The following is a 16,659-nucleotide window of genomic DNA, read 5'->3' on the forward strand; positions in this document are numbered from 1 at the left end:
AACAAAAAACCCCAGACCAAAGAGAGCAAAGCAGGTAGGGAACAACAGGAGGGGGAGAAAAAGTAGCAAGTGCAAGACTGACAGCACAAGAATAGACGCAGTGTATAATTCTGCTGTAGAGAGATTAATCATAACTTTTCTGAAAGATATCAACCCCCTGGCTACACTGAAAGGTCTTTCATTCAAAGTCAGTGCATTCACCCAGGAATATCCTGCCAGTGGTGGTAATATTTTGCAGCCAGACTTCTGCAAAACCAGGCCCATCGCAGCTGGGGCTCCGGCAAAACAGAGATACACAGACTTTCTGACAATATAAGCTAAGAGCATTCTTTTTTTTTTTTTTGGTTGTTTTCTTATTCTTTTTTCCTCTGCTAAAGGAATTGTCCCTGGGGACTGTGGATAGTATTGGAAATTAAGCAGAGCTATGTACATTCATTACTGAGTACTTTGCCTGGGTCTAAATTAAATTGGAGCAGTCACTGTAAGTGAGAGCGGTTCATCTGTTTACCTCGTTCATGCCAGATCTTATAGGCCACTGGAATTAAACCACTGTCAACAGCCTCCTTGATTCTGTTCTGCAGCAGAAAATATCTGTGAGACCTATCCTTTAAAGGCTATGCTTATGTTGTGCAGTATAAAATCACCCAAATTAATTCCAAACAGCTGGTGTTTGTGCTGTGCAGCTCTGCAGCATGTGGAGATGTGGGCTGCTCGGATGTTGTGCTGATGCAGCTGCACTGCCCTCAGCTCCAGAGGGGCTCGCTGGGAGTCAGCTGCTGATGCACCACAAAGTACAGGTGTACCCCTAGGTGCATGTATACTGTTGGAAATCCCACCTTTGGATATTTGCTGCCACAAATAGCATAAGCTGACACAAGTAGCATAACCTACTTTTCTGCAGTTTTCATAAGCGTTGGCTTTGCTTTGCTTGCTCTTATTTCTGCCTTGTGTAATTTTCTGCCAAGCAGAGTGCTACTTAGACCTACCAGCTCCAGGAGTGTGAAAATACTATGCTCGGAGCTCAGCTTAAACCTGACAACGCTCTGCTTTAAACTTGGCTGACCTCACCATATGCAGTTCCAGATACTTTTATGTTATGCGAACTGATGCCAAGGACATGTGATGAGGTCAAGTACAGAGGATAAAAGTAGAGCAGATGTGCTGCGAATACCAGATTTTTCAGTGTTATGATTAATGTGACATCATGAACCTTCCCTGAAACATTCTGCTGTGAAAAGAGACTCTTCACAAAACAAAGCACAAGGCCTGATTTTATTCTGTAGATTTATTGAAAGGTTTGGGGTCTTTCCACTGTAATCTGATTCCTAACACTTGGCACCTCTTTTCTTGAAAGGGATGATGTGTGGTGTGATGGCAATTAGCGCTTGAGCTCAGGCACCCTTCAGAGAACATGTTTTTCCACAAACAAGGAAGGACTGCAACACACAGTCAATCACAGCCTCTACACCTTATTTTACAAGTGGTTTTAAGAACAATGCTGTGAAGGCTGAAGTTACTTGTTATACAGAAGTAAATTTCTAAAGATGCGCCATGCTCAAAGTTTACATTTGACTTTTTTTTTTTCCCCATAAAGTACATTCCTATGTGAAATGGCATTGGCAAAAAGAATACAGTCGGCATCATGTGATACAGGTGTCTGCAATAATGATCAAGCTTCATTCCATGCTTTATGTTTTCAGTCTTTGAAGTTGAGCTGCAATTTTGTGATCCTTTGAGGACACAGACTTCTATTCATTTTTATCAGAATTTGTTGGATTTTCAGATGAGCATTATGAAAAACTTTAAAAATGTGTAGCAATGCCTTTCTTTCATAGATAAAGAATCATCTCTGTAAATAATAATTCAAGCCAGCCTCTTCATGTGTCTTACAATTTTCAGGTTGCTTGACTTGAGCACATCTGGAATTGTGGAAATATCTCTTCTCTATAACAGACTGAAGTAAATACTTTGACCAGCTGATCCTCCTGCCCTTCCTCTTCTCTTCTTCTCCCTCTCCCCCCCGCAACATCTCAGTCAGTGTTTGAGTTTCCAGTTTGGGATTATCTCAGAACGTGAAGCTTTAAGATCAGATGCAGAGACCATTTAATCAAAGTTTTACTTACAGTGCAGGACGTTCTTTTCTAGCTTTTTTCCTAGTTTGAGGGCAGTGTTTTCTTAGGTTGCGTCTGCAGTTTTTCTTAGGTTGTTTCAGTGACTACAGTTCTGAATAGTTGAGAGTCAGATTGCCAGGCAAATCTGGCAAATAGAGGAAAATATGCTGAGTATCACAAAAAGAATACCCTAAGCCAAGCACTAGGGAGGCAAATATCTGTCTGGATGGTAATTATTCTGCTAAGCAGGCAGCCAAGATGCTGATAAAGTTGAAAAAATGTACTGGAGAATGAAGGAGAGAAAACAGTACACTAAACATGGCCAGTGATTCAACAGGAATTCTGACCACAGTGAGAAGACAAGTAAACAGAACAAACTGCAGCAAATATTTGCAGTACTGTTAAATAACTGTCTTGTGTCATTGAAAATACAGAAATTGCCTATATTGTATTTCCTAACATCAGTGGCATTTATTAGCTCATCCTCCAACCTGCTTAGAGTCTAGGCGGTTTTAAATACAGATTGACTATCTACCTCGATGCGAGTGTCCCTGGCAGTGTCTCAAGTAACACGATGGTGTTTAAAATCTTTTGATCGTAGCTGTGCTATCCCAGTGATGGGGTGTAAGAACTTAGTTTGCCCGTGGGTTTGCATTATGGCAAGTTCCCAGTGAAGTCACGAAGCCAACTAATTTTACTCTCTAGATATTTCCCCAGGTCTCCAGATAATTTAGTATTTATATTACCTCAAGGAACTTTTTGGGAATTTAAGTTAATGATGAAATGGACTGGTTGCCTGTGCATCTATTGAAAGGCTAGATTATTTTCTTTCTCTGGATGGCTAACTCTAATAGACAACGGGTTGAAGAAAGCTGCTGAAACAGAACATATTCCTTGCAAATCAAAGGACAGGTTTGAGTGGATTGGTCCCTCTAGCATTTCTAGATTTCATGATTCCATGCTTTTTTCTGGTGCATAAATTAAAAAGGCTTTTTGTTGAGTTTTGTTTTTTAAGCATAGCATACACAAATTTCCCTTGAACTATTCTAGGGTGACTTCACTCATCTTGTCATACCATTGTCGGTTTTGGGATGTATTTAAGGGATAAGGCCTCCTCCCATGCAGATCATTAACCCTTCCATATTCTGAGAGCAGACTATTTTAGCATAACAAATTAGTTGAATCTGTTTGAAAACTTGGGTTATCAGCATCTATCTTACAAACTACCTTGTCTGTTTTGTATCCTGAAGGAAAACGAGATGAGGAGCAAAGAGTAAATAATCGCTTTTTATTGCTTTAGTAGAACTCCTCATCTCCTCAATTTCATCAAGTAATTTTTAAAGTTCTACGAAGGAAAGAAAAAAAATAATATTTTTTACTTTTTTAATCCTCCAGCAGAATAAAAAGCTTCAGAGAATGCAGAATTCTCTGCTTGTGCCTGAGTGTAGATGATCAGCAGTGTCTGATTTTCAAAGTAACTTATGTGAATTGACAGCAAAAATTACATGTGCTAAACCCACTTGAGATACGGTTGGTTGATTTGTTTTAATTTTATCTCTGGAGAGGCTCAGTGGAGTCCTCGAGTACTTTATACTAAATGTGTGTTTAAGTGCCTGACTGAAGCACTTGTCAATGCTCTGGTCCTCTCAGGATCTCGCCCTGGTGTTCTTACTTCGGATTTTTGTCAATATCTTTGACATCCAGGGAGGTAAACATAGAAGCCCCAAGTTTAAGCCACAGGTTACACTTTGAGGTTATATATTACTACTTTGTCTTACAAAACCAACCTGAAAAAAAAAAAGTAACTTTTTAAAATACTGCTGGCTATTCAAAGCATCTATTGGGGAGGTCTGGCAGACTGCCAGTCAGTAAACATTTATTGCCCAGGTATGGTTTCGTCACTCCTGTAAGCAAAGGAACGCTCCTCATGCATTCAACAGGTCTGATCACACGAGTGTACGAGCAGAGAGCGGCACAGTGGGACCTGGTCACAGCAGACCTTTTAGTGAGGTGGGGCAAACTGGAGCGCCCTGGCAAGCATCCTTTCCTGGCCTGGCAAGCAGCTACAAACTCGTCAGGTTTGCTTAAGAAACAAATGAGAGGCCAAGCGCATGACTCTGTAGGCAACACATAACAGTTCTCCGTGGCTCCCAGAGACGTTCGTGATGAGCTCTAATGCTTTGTGACAGGAGGCTACAAATGCTTGGCTTACAGATGCGTGTTTCTTGGTAACAAATAATGGTTCTTCTTACGCAGCTCTCCTACACTGACATGACTTGGCTTTTAGGTCAAGACAGATGCACGGATCCCAGTCTTGTCAAGCTGATAACTCCATTCCCAGAATAACCCCAATGCATCGAGTTTGCTGTGCTTGTATCTACATGCAGTGGGATCTGAAGTGTCAGGATCTGTCAGATGGACGATATCAAGGTTAATGCAACTCTGAGGTCTATAAATTGAGCACAACAGCAGTACTTGGCAGTGATGTCCTATCACCTAGGAAGCTTTTATGGCAGGTAGTGACATACTGCTAATATTTGATATAGAAAGGTGCTGTACAGGAGCTCACCCAAGTAATCCAGAGGGTTGCAACTGAGGGCTATGTATGAGCTAGGACCATTTGTGTTTGATTTTTTGGTTCTTGCAATGACAGAGGGAAAGTGACTTTGTTCTGGGAGGCGTGCAGCCTCTGAGAGGGAGTCCAGTCTTATGAAGTGATGTGAAAGGGGTGGGGGGAGTAGGGTTTTTATTTGAAGTTATCTTTGTGTATGAAATTAATATTTGAGTTTTGCTGGCATAAGACAAGATAGGTAATATGTTGTATCACCTAGAAAGTTAGGGCAGTAAAAAGCGTCCATTTTCTTAGGGAAAGACTATAAAGCCAGAGAGGTGTGATGCAGCTTGCAGGGCAGCCAGACGGAGGAGGGAGGTGCACGGCTGCTGCTGGGGGGGTCCACCAAGCTGCTGGCTGAATTTCCAGGCACTAATTCGAGGGAGAGTAGCTGCAGAAACACTGACTGTACACCTTCTGGGGAAAAAAACCCCTCTCTGGTATAGGAGGGGTTAGCGTGATTCAAATTACGCACAGAAAGGCAGGAGACAGCTTTAAAAGGCAGCTGCATGTGTCAGAATCTCCATATAAGATGACAAAACTAACTCCTTTGGCTTGAACTATCTTTTTGTTAGTATGCTTTAATCTCTACGTCCCCGGGAGGGAATGTGCGATGGGGGCTGCTAAGTGACAGCTACAGCGGGTTCAACAAATGGTGTCTGCTCAGAGCTGTGGGAGGAAGCCTGGGACACGGCGAAAGCACGTCCACCCCAGTCAATGGGCAGTGTCCGTATGTGTGGCATCGCTATTGTGCTCGCAGTGATTTACTCCCAACACAGCAAATAAGGCAAGCCAAATGAAAAGGAGGATTTAGTGAGAAACCGGGGAAAGTCTCCCAAGAATAAAGGCTGTGTAACTAAGAGCCCAGCACTGCAAAAGGCCAGAGAACTGGCTACATTTCCAATGTCAGAATTAACACCTATGCACAAGCTTCCTTGTGGATAAATGTACTCACATTAATTTGAATGGATCTGAAGTAAAGGTTTTGCTATTATTATGGAAAGCAAGTAGTAATGTTAAAAAAAAATCGCAAGACACTTCTTGCATTTGAAATAAAACTAACCCTTCCATGGAAAGAGATGCTATACATTTTCTTCAATGTCAAACTAATGTATTTAAATTGCTCTGTACAGTTCTCTCTACCATATATAACGATAACTTTCATTATCCCTTCTTGTGAAATCAAAACTTTCCTTTAAAGTGTTTCAAACAAGCAGTAATCTGATTTGCTTGGTTAGCTTATGATTATTCTATGACTAGAGACACACAAGAAGTCTAAGCTTCATACGATGGGAACATATTCACCTGCTGCTGCTAACTTCTTGAAAAACTTAAAGTTCTGGGGTTTTGGGCAGACTTCTACATAATATATAGCTTCTTACAGTCTTAAGTAGAAGAAAATATTAGGTATAAGCAGAAATAAAAAAATAAAATTACATCAGTTCATCTAGAACAATCTGAGTTCAAGGCCTGAGTGCCCTTGCAGATGAGTCTCTATAAAGTAACATTTTTACTCTCCATGAGCTCAGTTCCCTGACTGTCATCCCTTTTACTGACTGCCATCAGTCACTGCTCCCTGCCTATCATCTTGTCCAAGGACGTACGTATCGTCTGCAGTTCTAGCCGCTCCTTTGTGTAGTCCAGCACATATACACCCACAATCTCCGTGCAAATTTTGTGCCATCTGAAATAAATTGCCAAGATGCACTTCACCTTGCAACCACTCCACCTTACAGCCAGCAAGTAGTTGATATTGGTGACACCAGTCAAGCAGAAAGTTGTCCAGACTTTATGTAATGCCTATTTTTTTAAATAGAAGAACAGGTTCTAGAATGCCTAAATATAAAATGTGCATTATCATTGCGATTGGAAATAACACCTTCTTTTGTGGATTAGTTTCCTTCCTAGGGCTTTTCTTTCTTCACCTAGCAGAGCCGATTCTGTATCACTTAGGAATATTTCCATATTTCTCTCCTGTTCTTGGATTATTGATTTGGATCTGTTTGGTCCATCTTGTTATATTTTACAGAGTAAATGATAACCTGAGAAATTATTGAAAAGATTTGGACAATGTCTCCTAAAAGAAAAATTGAACTACTTCCAAAATTGGAGAACCTAAAGCATAACTTGTTAGAAAAATTAACACTGGTGACTTGTGAAAGAAAGAAAGAGAGGAAATTATGCTAGAGACCTCCATCATCATCACATTTATAAGAGAATATGAGGGGACGAAACAAGCCTCTCTGCATTCCATGTAAAAAGGAGTCCTACTCATTAACACATATAAATGCTGATGGATAATTAAGTAATTTGGGAGACAGACCATGCATATGGGAAGCATTTTTGGTATTTTATGACCCCCTTCACTGACCTATGTAATTACTGTGCTGCTGGCTAGCACAGCAACATAAAAACTCTGAGAACATCTCCATTATGAAGTCTATTCCAATTCTAAATGACCTTTCTTTTTATTTGTTACACTGGGATCAAAAAAAGCTTATTAAATTCTGTTATTCCCTCCAATGCTATTACAGAGAAAAAATCTGTAAACTTTATTAAGTAATCAATTTCTGAGCCACCTACAATGTAGTATAGAAAACAGAGCCAATTTATATTTGGCAAGAACAATTCACGTCAAACCAATCTAATTTCCTTCTCTGACACGGAAAATGGCTGAATGGATAAAGAGAAGCAGTAGATGTGACATTTTTATTGTAGTAACATTTTCATATGTGGCATTCTTATAAACAATACTTATAAATCATAGGGACTATATTAGAATACATGGATGGTCTCACCTTGAGCTAGAGCAAAATTTACTGAAAAAGATCAGTTTAGGGAAGAGCTGTTAATGACACGCTTTTGGATAGAGTGTATCAAGTGGAGGTCACCAGAATCTGTCCTGAGACCCAGCCAGTGTGTTCATTTAGGCTTCCAACTTTTGGAAGAGAAATAACAAATGTGCAGCTGACACCAAGCTGGGAGGAAATGACAGCAATTTGGAGGTTAGTCCCAATATCATTTTGATAAATTGGAAGAGTAGTCCAAAAATCAAAAAGTGGAGCTTCAGTCATAACAAATGAAAAGTCCTATACCTGGGAAAATGAAATCAAGTGCACCAGTACAAAATGAGAATAACTCTCTGGGCAGCACTGCAATAAAATACGGGACTTGCGTAACTTCCTAAACTCTTCTGTATACTGACATTGTGAATTACGCATTTTATATAATACCAATGCTAAACATACAATTTCTTGTGATGTCTTTTTCCTCTGAAATGAATTTAACTCATGCTTTTCAGTAAGGAATTTCTTGAGATTTACCTTCAAATTATCTGAGCTCACTCATTAAATTGACAGGGATTAAAAAATACAAAATAAAAGACTAATGGTGGAAAAGGGGACAAAAACCCTACACATGCATCCAGTGCAGGAAGAACGGAGTGTGCAACTTAAGAACTATGTATAAACTATTTGGTCAACTAGGTTGGCCTAGGAACCTAATAACGTGATAGGGACATTTCAAACCCTGATACAAGAACCTGTAGTCAGAAAAAGTTTAAGTCATACAAACTTCAGTTAGCAAATGTTTACCAGAGATGTTGATAGCAACATTTTGCATTAAATTTGCAGAAATATGAATCTGTGGGCAGAAAAGGCAATTGTAATTAGGTACCTCAATTTAGGAAAACATTTAATCACTTCCTGGTCCTTCAACACTTTCCTGAACAGATGCTAACTATGTTGTTTCCTGAGTTGGGGATTATAATTTAAGGTCATTGTGGTGATTCTAGGTCTCAATTATAGCAAACTGGTATGAGATGAAGGTATAGAAGTGGGATTTAGATGCTTAAAGAGTTTTGAAAATCTGAACCTAAAAGAAGAAATCATTTACTTTATAAATATGAAAGTATGAATAGCAGCAGCATGTAAAGCTCAAAGACTGGTCTCATTCTTGAATATGATCCTCCCTGGAAGAAATTAGACTTTGGCTGGAGTAAAATAGTGACATAGCAAGCCAGTTAAGGTGAATTCTCAGGAGACATATATGCAATCTTAAATGCTTTCTGCAGTATACTCAAATCCCCACCCATTTCTCTCCATTGCTACCTCGCAGCATTAGTTCTTTCCCAACCTAGATCCTGCTGCCATGCCTACAAACGTTTTGTGGTACTTGGAAATGGAGCAGTGAACTTAAATACATACTTACTTAAATAACATTACAAGTAATACACTTGCCAAATGACAGTCTGAGAAATCTGTGGGATATAGCAGCTGTCCCTCCATCCCTATGCTTCCGCCAACTCATCAGCTTCCCCTCAACATGCACTTCCTAGCACCTCACCCAAACTACGCCCGTGGGTTTTGGACTTCTGCACAACAGGAGATGATTCTCTATGAGCAGAAGTAGTCTCTGCTACCTGTAGCACAAGCATAAGGAAGTAAAGTGAGTGGGACAAGCTGTGATGCCGATGGCTGCCTAGGATAGAGATAGCCATGCAGCGTTAAGCTCCTTCATTGCACTAATGCAGAGCTCCGCACTGCTTAACTTACCTATTTTCTGCCAGTTTGGGGATCTCTGCGCCACGCTCTGCAATATTGGGAATTATGGTACCCCATACGCTGCAGAACTGTGACATCATCATGAAGTGGCTCTGTTGTTAAGCTGTTTAAGCCAAGAACCGTACTACATGGACAGTGCTTCATGGCTAACATAGGATCAAGACTCATTAAAGGGTTTTGGGTGTGGAAGCTGGCCTGGGCCTCTGCTAAATGTGCCATGTGGCTAAAAGGTGTAGTTTCCAAATGGGCATCTAGCACCATTCCTGACCTTAACACTCACTTTCAACTAGCTTGCAATCTTAAAATCAGTATTACAGATGAAAATTATCTTACAAAGAACTCACACTATTTCTTTTGATGTAACCCATAAAAGTTCCTGCTCTGCGAGGCCCAGTTGGTATTTCTTATTGTCTTTAACTAGTTCATCTCTCTGTTTAAAGGCGATTTTTTTATGCTTCATCATACTTTGGAAAAGCAATTCTGCAGGAGAAGAACTCATCTTCACTGTTTGGCGCTCATGCTAGGGAGAACGTGATAGACTAGACAAGTAGTGCGATCTCTCTCAGCACTAAGAGTTGTGTCATTCATCCCTGTAAAGGACAATCACCTTGGACATTACGTGCCCTCACAGTGCTTTTAAAATCCTATAGATGTTTAAATAAATGCTTTATCTTCTGCAACCACACAGGTATTAACATACACAATGCTTACAGAAAGACACCGGATAAAATGATTATTTTTAGAATTTCCTCACTTCATAAACCAGTACAATAGCTGTGATGCTACAAATAACTCACTACGGATTCTTCTTATAAGCAAACAGAGGAAGCATAAGTTTAGGAAGAGACAAGGAGTTCAGAATAGACAATATACTAAAATATAGGTTTAGTACAGTTAGGAAAAAAAAATTAAATATTAGCTTTACTTTGGATCAGTAAAAATATAAACATTTTATTCCATAGGTCAATTTGAAACTTGGGCAGAACTGCCTAGAACTTAATAACCATCAGTGAGTCCAAGTTTTATCTAAGATAAAAAGCAAGAAAAGCAGTGATCTATTAAATCTGTGACCAACTTTGTGCATTTTGGAAACATATTTATTTATGCTATTACAAAACTGGGGTTTAGTTGGATGATGTATTTTTTGTTTGAGACTCCCACTAAATTATTGTGTGGTTTTAGGAAAGCGTTATAACTTTTCTGTTCTGGAGCACGACGTACTCTGTCAGTGAAGAAGTGATAAAGTCCCAGCAGAGTTTAAAACTGCTGGCCAGAAGTTGGCCTCATGTTTTTCTCCAATTCGTATGATAAGTTGAACAGCTTTCTCAAGAAGTGGAGTATCAGCCATCTGGTTACAGCTGGCTTTGGTAGTGTGACTTAACTAGCAGGAAACATCTGAATTGACAGTAGTTAGTTAAGGTGAAAAAATAAGTTCGTTGGAAATGGATTCTGAAGGACTGTCAGCGATTTCTTTTGGGGCTTTCTTGAAGTATTGCTATGTTGCATCCTGTTGCTGTGTGTTTGAGGAGTAACTTCAGCTCTCTGCATCCTTATTTTGGCCTACCTCCCGCTGAAGGGGCCCACTTGTGTTATGGATCCCTACCAGGAAAATTGGTAAGTACCTTCTAATTTCCCACTGGCTGTATTTTAGAAGATGTATTTGGAGACATTCAATAAGCTACAACCAGTGATTTTCAAGCTAACTTGTGTTCCAGTGCTGTGATTTTATAGGCATTTTCTGACGGACTCAAACTTACCTATAGTGCTGCAGTTCCGATTCTAGCTGCTGAATGTATATTTGCAGATGTGGCACTTCGTTAGCTTTCACTTCTAGCTCCTTCACTTTGCCAAGACTGTTAAGGACGGCATGTCTCGCCTCTTCAACCTTCTTCCTCATTTCTGCTTGTTCCCTCTTCAGGTTACGGTTGCAGTCTTCCAGATTGACCAGAGCTTCCTGAGAGCTCTTCAGCTCTCTTTCCAACTCCTGATTGAACCTAATTGCTTCTTCAATTTGCCCATCCCTGGAGCTCCGAATGAGTTCCACTTCCTTCAGGACACTTTGAAGGCACTTGGTCTGGGAGTGGTTCTGTGTTAACTGTCTCTTACTCCCTGTAAAACAGGTCCCCTCTTCCTTATGGTTAGCACGGCTTTTCCGCAGTCCTACCTACAGTGAACAGGGGCAGAAAGCAGGGAGAAATTAGTGTCTTTTAAAGCAACTGACGTTTTAATGAAGACTGAAGATGGCTGGATTGGTTTTTGTTTGGTTTTTTTAATGACATATAGTTGATCAGCAACTAATAAGCTACTTACCTTTGCAAAATACAGAGACAAGGAAACAATCTCTGGAAAGTAGTTTTTAAATATGTATCTATAAATTTAACTTAAAAACTACTCATTAAAGTGGAAAATTAGGTTATTGTACAAGTCTCTGTATAGCTTTAATTCATCACTTTAGTCTGTCCTCAAAAGGCAAGTAGTATTCCCAAAAAATATTTCCAGTGGTTTTTTTCAAGTGAGCAGAGAGCAGCTGGTGGTGTTCCGGACCTCTCATCTTTCTCCTCATTCTTTCTGGGGCCTTTGACTGGTGACTTTGTATTTGCTCCTGGCTTCCTTTCAATTTTGCAGTGAAAATGGTAAAAGTGGCTTTCACCTGCTGTGCCAGACGTCGCGAAGCTGGACAGCCAGCTGATGCCAAATGGAAGTGTCACGCATGGAGCGAGTTCTGTGGGGGTTGTGCTAGTGTTAAATCCAACCGGATCAGACCCGCCAGAACCACCAGTGAAGTCAGCCCTTCAGTGCTTTGCCTGCTCTACGCCATTTCATGCCAGAGTAATTTAGCTGCTGCTAAGTATGTGCTTCGCTTGAGCCAATACAGCAGAAACAGAAACCGGCTCCAGAATTAATGTGGCTCTGCACGGGAGCCAGAGACTATTCATCAGCCTGTTTGCAGAACTGGCTCCAACTCTGAACTCGCACGACCACGCTCTGAAGAAAACACCCTTGTAATGTTTCTGAGGTAAAGCTCGCGGGCATTTACGACTCAGGCACTGCATGTGCTTGTGCAGGTAGGAACCCAAAAGTTCTTTCTCCCTTTGGAAAAAAAACCACAACAGTGCATAACTGGTATAGAACTAACTGACTGCACGTGCACTAGAAAAAGCAGCATTATATGCTTAGGTATGTTAAATTGATGTCTTTGCAGTTTTAGCAGAGTGGTTTTCAGTGCATCCCTTATGTATAATTTCACACCGGTGAAAATACATTTGTCCTTAAAGACTCTGTGTAACCAAACTTTGCTAAAAAGTTCATGCCGAAGATGAAAGAGCAGCCTAGATCTATGCCATGTTCCGTTTATAAATCGCTCTGGAGTCGGAGAGGTTATTAACACTGGACTTGCCGAGAGCACCATCCTTCCTAGACCAGACTTTAACCAGGGCTGAGGTGTAAGGCGCAGCCAGGAGCAGCGGGGAGGCTTTGAACCCCGTACAGAAGCCGAGGGGCGATGCCAGCCGTGCCGGCAGCGCACTCACCTGCAGGGCCAGGCACCGAGCGTCGCTGCTCTGCAGGGCGGCCCGCATGTCCTCCACCAGCTCCCGCAGGCTGCCGTTCTCCTCCTCCAGCTTGGCGATGCGGTCCTCGGCCTGCTCCAGCGCCACGATCTCCTCGTAGCACTCCCGCGAGCACGGCCCCGCCGGCCGCCGCCCCGCCGCCTCCCCCCCGCCGCCGCCGGGCCGTCCCGCCGCGCCGGGTCCGGCCGGGTCCCTGCGGCGGCGGCGGGGGCTGCGCAGGCGGATCTGGGTCTCGATGTGCTCGCTCTCCCGGCCCAGCGGCAGGCGAGGCACGGCGCGGCGCGGGGCGCTGCCCGCCTTGGTGCTGAAGTAGCCGCAGAGGCGGGCGTGGAACTGGCGGAAGGTGAGCTCGGCCGAGAGGCCCTCCCACAGCCCCGCGCACTCCTCGGGGTCGGCCGCCGCCTCCGCCGCCTCCTCCAGCCCCAGCACCTGGCAGAGCGTCCGGAAGTCCTCGCCGGGGATCCTGCCCGCCCCGGCGCAGTCCAGGTGGTGGAAGATCTCCTGCAGGTACTGGTCCAGGCCGGTGGCCAGGACGACGATCTCGTTCTCCACGCCGCGGTCCAGCCCGTAGTGGTAGGCCAGGGCGCTCACCAGCCACTGCGTCCGCCGGGCCGGCCGCCCGTACGGGTCCCAGCCCTCAGGCGGCTCCATCGCGCCCGCCTGCCCCGCCGCGCCGGCCGCGCTGCCCGACCATCCTGCCCCCGGGGCGGCCGCCCCGCCGGCTGCGCCCCCGCCCCGCCTCGCAGCCCGCCCCGCTCGGCGTCTGCGCCCGCGGGCGGGGCCGAGGAGTGTCCCGGGGACGGAGAGGGGCGCCGGGGGGGTGTCGCCGCCCCCCCGCCGCGCCGGAGGCTTCGGTGCCCCCGGTGGCCGGGTCTCTTCTCCCACCTGCTGCTTCCCGACGCGGAGTTTGTGGCTTCCCCCTCAACGGGGGCCGCTTTTGGCGGGGGCCAAGCGCCGTCCGCTGCCTGCGGCCCCCGGGTCTGGCAGGGTTCACCGGGCAAAGCGGGCAGGTGCCACCCGCTCCATGTGCTTGTCAGGAAAAGGGTTTCAGCCAAGCCTGAGCTCGAAGTTTGTTTTTAACTTCTTAACTAATGTCTTTCTGGTTCCTTTTTAACATGAGCAAAACAATAGTGTCGCAGAGTCCGGTTTGACAAGTAACACTTGTGAATGAGTGAGTGGTCCCACTAAATTAATGAAACTAACGTGCTTAACAGTTGACCGTCTTTCTGTTTGCTCAGGTTTCTCTATCTCTGCAGATGTGGTGTCTTTATGGTATCGGTATTTATTTCTTAAGCTGCTGTCTGTCATAGAGATGCACAAATGTTAAACCGGTTCAAATGACTGAGCTTCCCAAAGCAGTGATTTTTGTCACTGTTTAGCTATGGAGTAGGACCTGCGTTGTTGAATGCAGCTACATTCAGGGAGCAGCACGAGCGGGGCTGCTCCGCTGGCAGGGGACGCCCCACGAGCCAGAGGTGACCGTGGTGCCAGCCGTGCCCAAGGTCTGACTAGGGTGGCAAAGTGGGGGTGGTGATAACAGGCTCCATGAACAGCCCCAGACGAGGCAAGGTGGTGAACCAGGTCTGGGGTCCATCTAAGAAGTCCAGCTAAGAGCAGCAGCAGACAGGACTGGAGGAGAGGCTGCAGTGCAGGTCCAAGGACCAGCCAGTAGACTGGGCAAGGACCAGAGACAGGCACACCTACAGCATCCCTCAGGGACGGACAGGGGCCCAGGGCTGGGCGCAAGTGGAGCTCTTGGGCAGGGGTGTGGGTGGGGGTCCCACCTGAGGTTGTTCAGCGCAGGTAAGGTCTGCTGGCCTGCTCAGAGCCCACACCCTGCTTTTGCTTCCCACAGTTGAATGGGAATGTGAGCTGACATCTGTGTGCTGTGCATCATCAAGAAAAAGCATCCTTGAGAAGGCTGTTGACCTTCCTCCTCACTAAAAATCGGGTTTCTGATTGTTTCCGTGGCAGGTTGGCAACACACAAGGCTGGCTGGCTGAAGATCTCCTTCTGGTTTTTACGTTACAAGGCGTGGGTTCCCCAGAGTACTCGATGCTCCACAGGATCAGCCTTCCTATTCCAAAGGGCTGAGGTTTATCCACCGGTGATCTGTGTATTTAGTATCCAAAATGGTAGTTTGTTTTGTAATTGTGTGGTCGTTAAGAATCTCCTGTGCAGCTCATGGATTTACTTCGGGGGTTTTTGGGTGATTTCGTTTGACGTATTCTTGTACCTTTAAAGAGCGTTTCTCCCACGTTCCTCTTGTCGGAAGTGATCCATAACTTGTCACTTAGAGTTTTGATCCACTTGAGGAGTGACTGGATGAACTGGTTGGGTAACATGTATGTATATATTCCGTATTCACTCTCATAGCCACGTATAGCTGTAGAACCGTAGCTTTTCTTAGTCTGATAATGTTATTAATGCAAGAAATTGACTTAGGGTCAAAATGTCCCTGTAATGCAGCACCAGAGACAGGAAAGACAAAACCATAAACCTTGAATGTTTTTAGCAGATACTATGTAAATCCACATCTGTTACCCACGCACACCAAACCGACTGACCCCAAACACCAACTAAAGCATCAAGGCCCTGGAGTTAGACAATGCAACAGTCTAAACTTGTTTTGGTCTAGCTAGTTTCAATTGTAAAAATATTTATCAAGTGGAAATAATTGATTTAAAGGCTGACAGAATCTTTAGCAAGCTATAAACCCATCAGCGTAAATCGTACTTTAGCACCTATGGTTTCCAGTTGGGTTTATTGGTGTTGTCTCGGGCTGGAAGAGAGGCATCGTTAACAGCACTGGGGGCATGTGGGCCTCTCTTGAATTCCTCGCTGCCCATCTGCTGGGCTTCTGGTTTGAAAGAGCGAAGGACATAAAACGGCATGGCAAATCTTTGGCTTTCTGGGTTATCGCTGTAACTGGGAAATGAGAATGTCAGAATGATGTCAGTTTACATTCACCAAAGTTTCATCTCTGAAGGAAAGCAGATACTCGATACCAGCAAAATACCCCAAACCTTTGGCCATTTGTTTGATTTTTCAGGAAAAGCTCCGACTGCTGGGCAGTTGGGTTTTGCATCATGTTTTCTCAAAAAACAACTGCCTGACCCAAGACTTTTAAACACTAGACAACTGTGAAAACAGCTGGACCAGAGAAATCTTAAATGTCACTGCAGCCTCCCTGTGACATGGGAGTTGGGTTTGGTAGAAGGAAACTTTCCTTTTGCAGCCTGCTTTTCTATAAAACTTAACCTTTTTTCCAGTGCAGTGCTTCTGACGTCGGAGGTACAGAAAAGCTTGTCGCAGTGTAATTACAATGACTCTTGTATTTACTCCTGACTATAGCAAGACTAAGATTTTACTTTTTTTTTGCCCATTCCTTGACTTATTCTCTAAACCCACTCAGAGACATGGCAACATTTTATTAAATATTCAAGGACTTTTTCTTTACTAAGTTGTTTCCAGTTCCGGTAGTACACTCCAGCATGAAAGTATCTTGAAAGAGTCCCAACTATAGAAAGCTGATGGGAAAGCTGGATCTGAATGGAATGAATGTTTCTACAGTGTGGTGGTAATAGCTGGAAATTAGAAGTATATTCAAATACTGCTTTTGAAATTACTTAACTGGTTATTTTTATTTTAAGAGCTTAAAAGGTGTCACGATCAGACTTAAGCTTCTTTGCCACAATCACTAGTGGAATACTGATTTAAATCGTATTAGGTAGCGGTGCAATTAGTTAAGATGTGTAAACTAGGTTTGTAGAAAAAAACAGTTTGAGCTTAAGTTAACTGTAGTT

The 16,659-nt window shown here is 43.6% G+C and overlaps 2 protein-coding genes across 4 annotated transcripts in view; one reads left to right on the forward strand and one right to left on the reverse strand.

Moving 5' to 3' along the window:
- The window catches only part of EFCC1 (EF-hand and coiled-coil domain containing 1), a 53,513-nt gene extending 39,921 nt beyond the window's left edge, over nt 1-13,592 (reverse strand). For 2 of the 3 annotated variants that reach the window (XM_054837632.1, XM_054837631.1), the window contains exons 1-2: nt 12,815-13,592; nt 11,042-11,448 (exon numbers count right to left, since the gene is read on the reverse strand). In XM_054837632.1, the coding sequence (XP_054693607.1) occupies nt 11,042-11,448; nt 12,815-13,504 (1,097 nt within the window). In that variant the 5' untranslated portion in view covers nt 13,505-13,592. The remainder of the gene's footprint in view (nt 1-11,041; nt 11,449-12,814) is intronic. The other variant, XM_054837629.1, reaches the window with a different exon arrangement.
- CFAP92 (cilia and flagella associated protein 92 (putative)) overlaps nt 1-16,659 on the forward strand; it is a 136,436-nt gene that overhangs the window by 77,492 nt on the left and 42,285 nt on the right. The window lies entirely within an intron of this gene.

The sequence above is a fragment of the Grus americana genome, chromosome 11 (genome assembly GCF_028858705.1).
Source record: "Grus americana isolate bGruAme1 chromosome 11, bGruAme1.mat, whole genome shotgun sequence".
Taxonomy (NCBI): Eukaryota; Metazoa; Chordata; class Aves; order Gruiformes; family Gruidae; genus Grus; species Grus americana.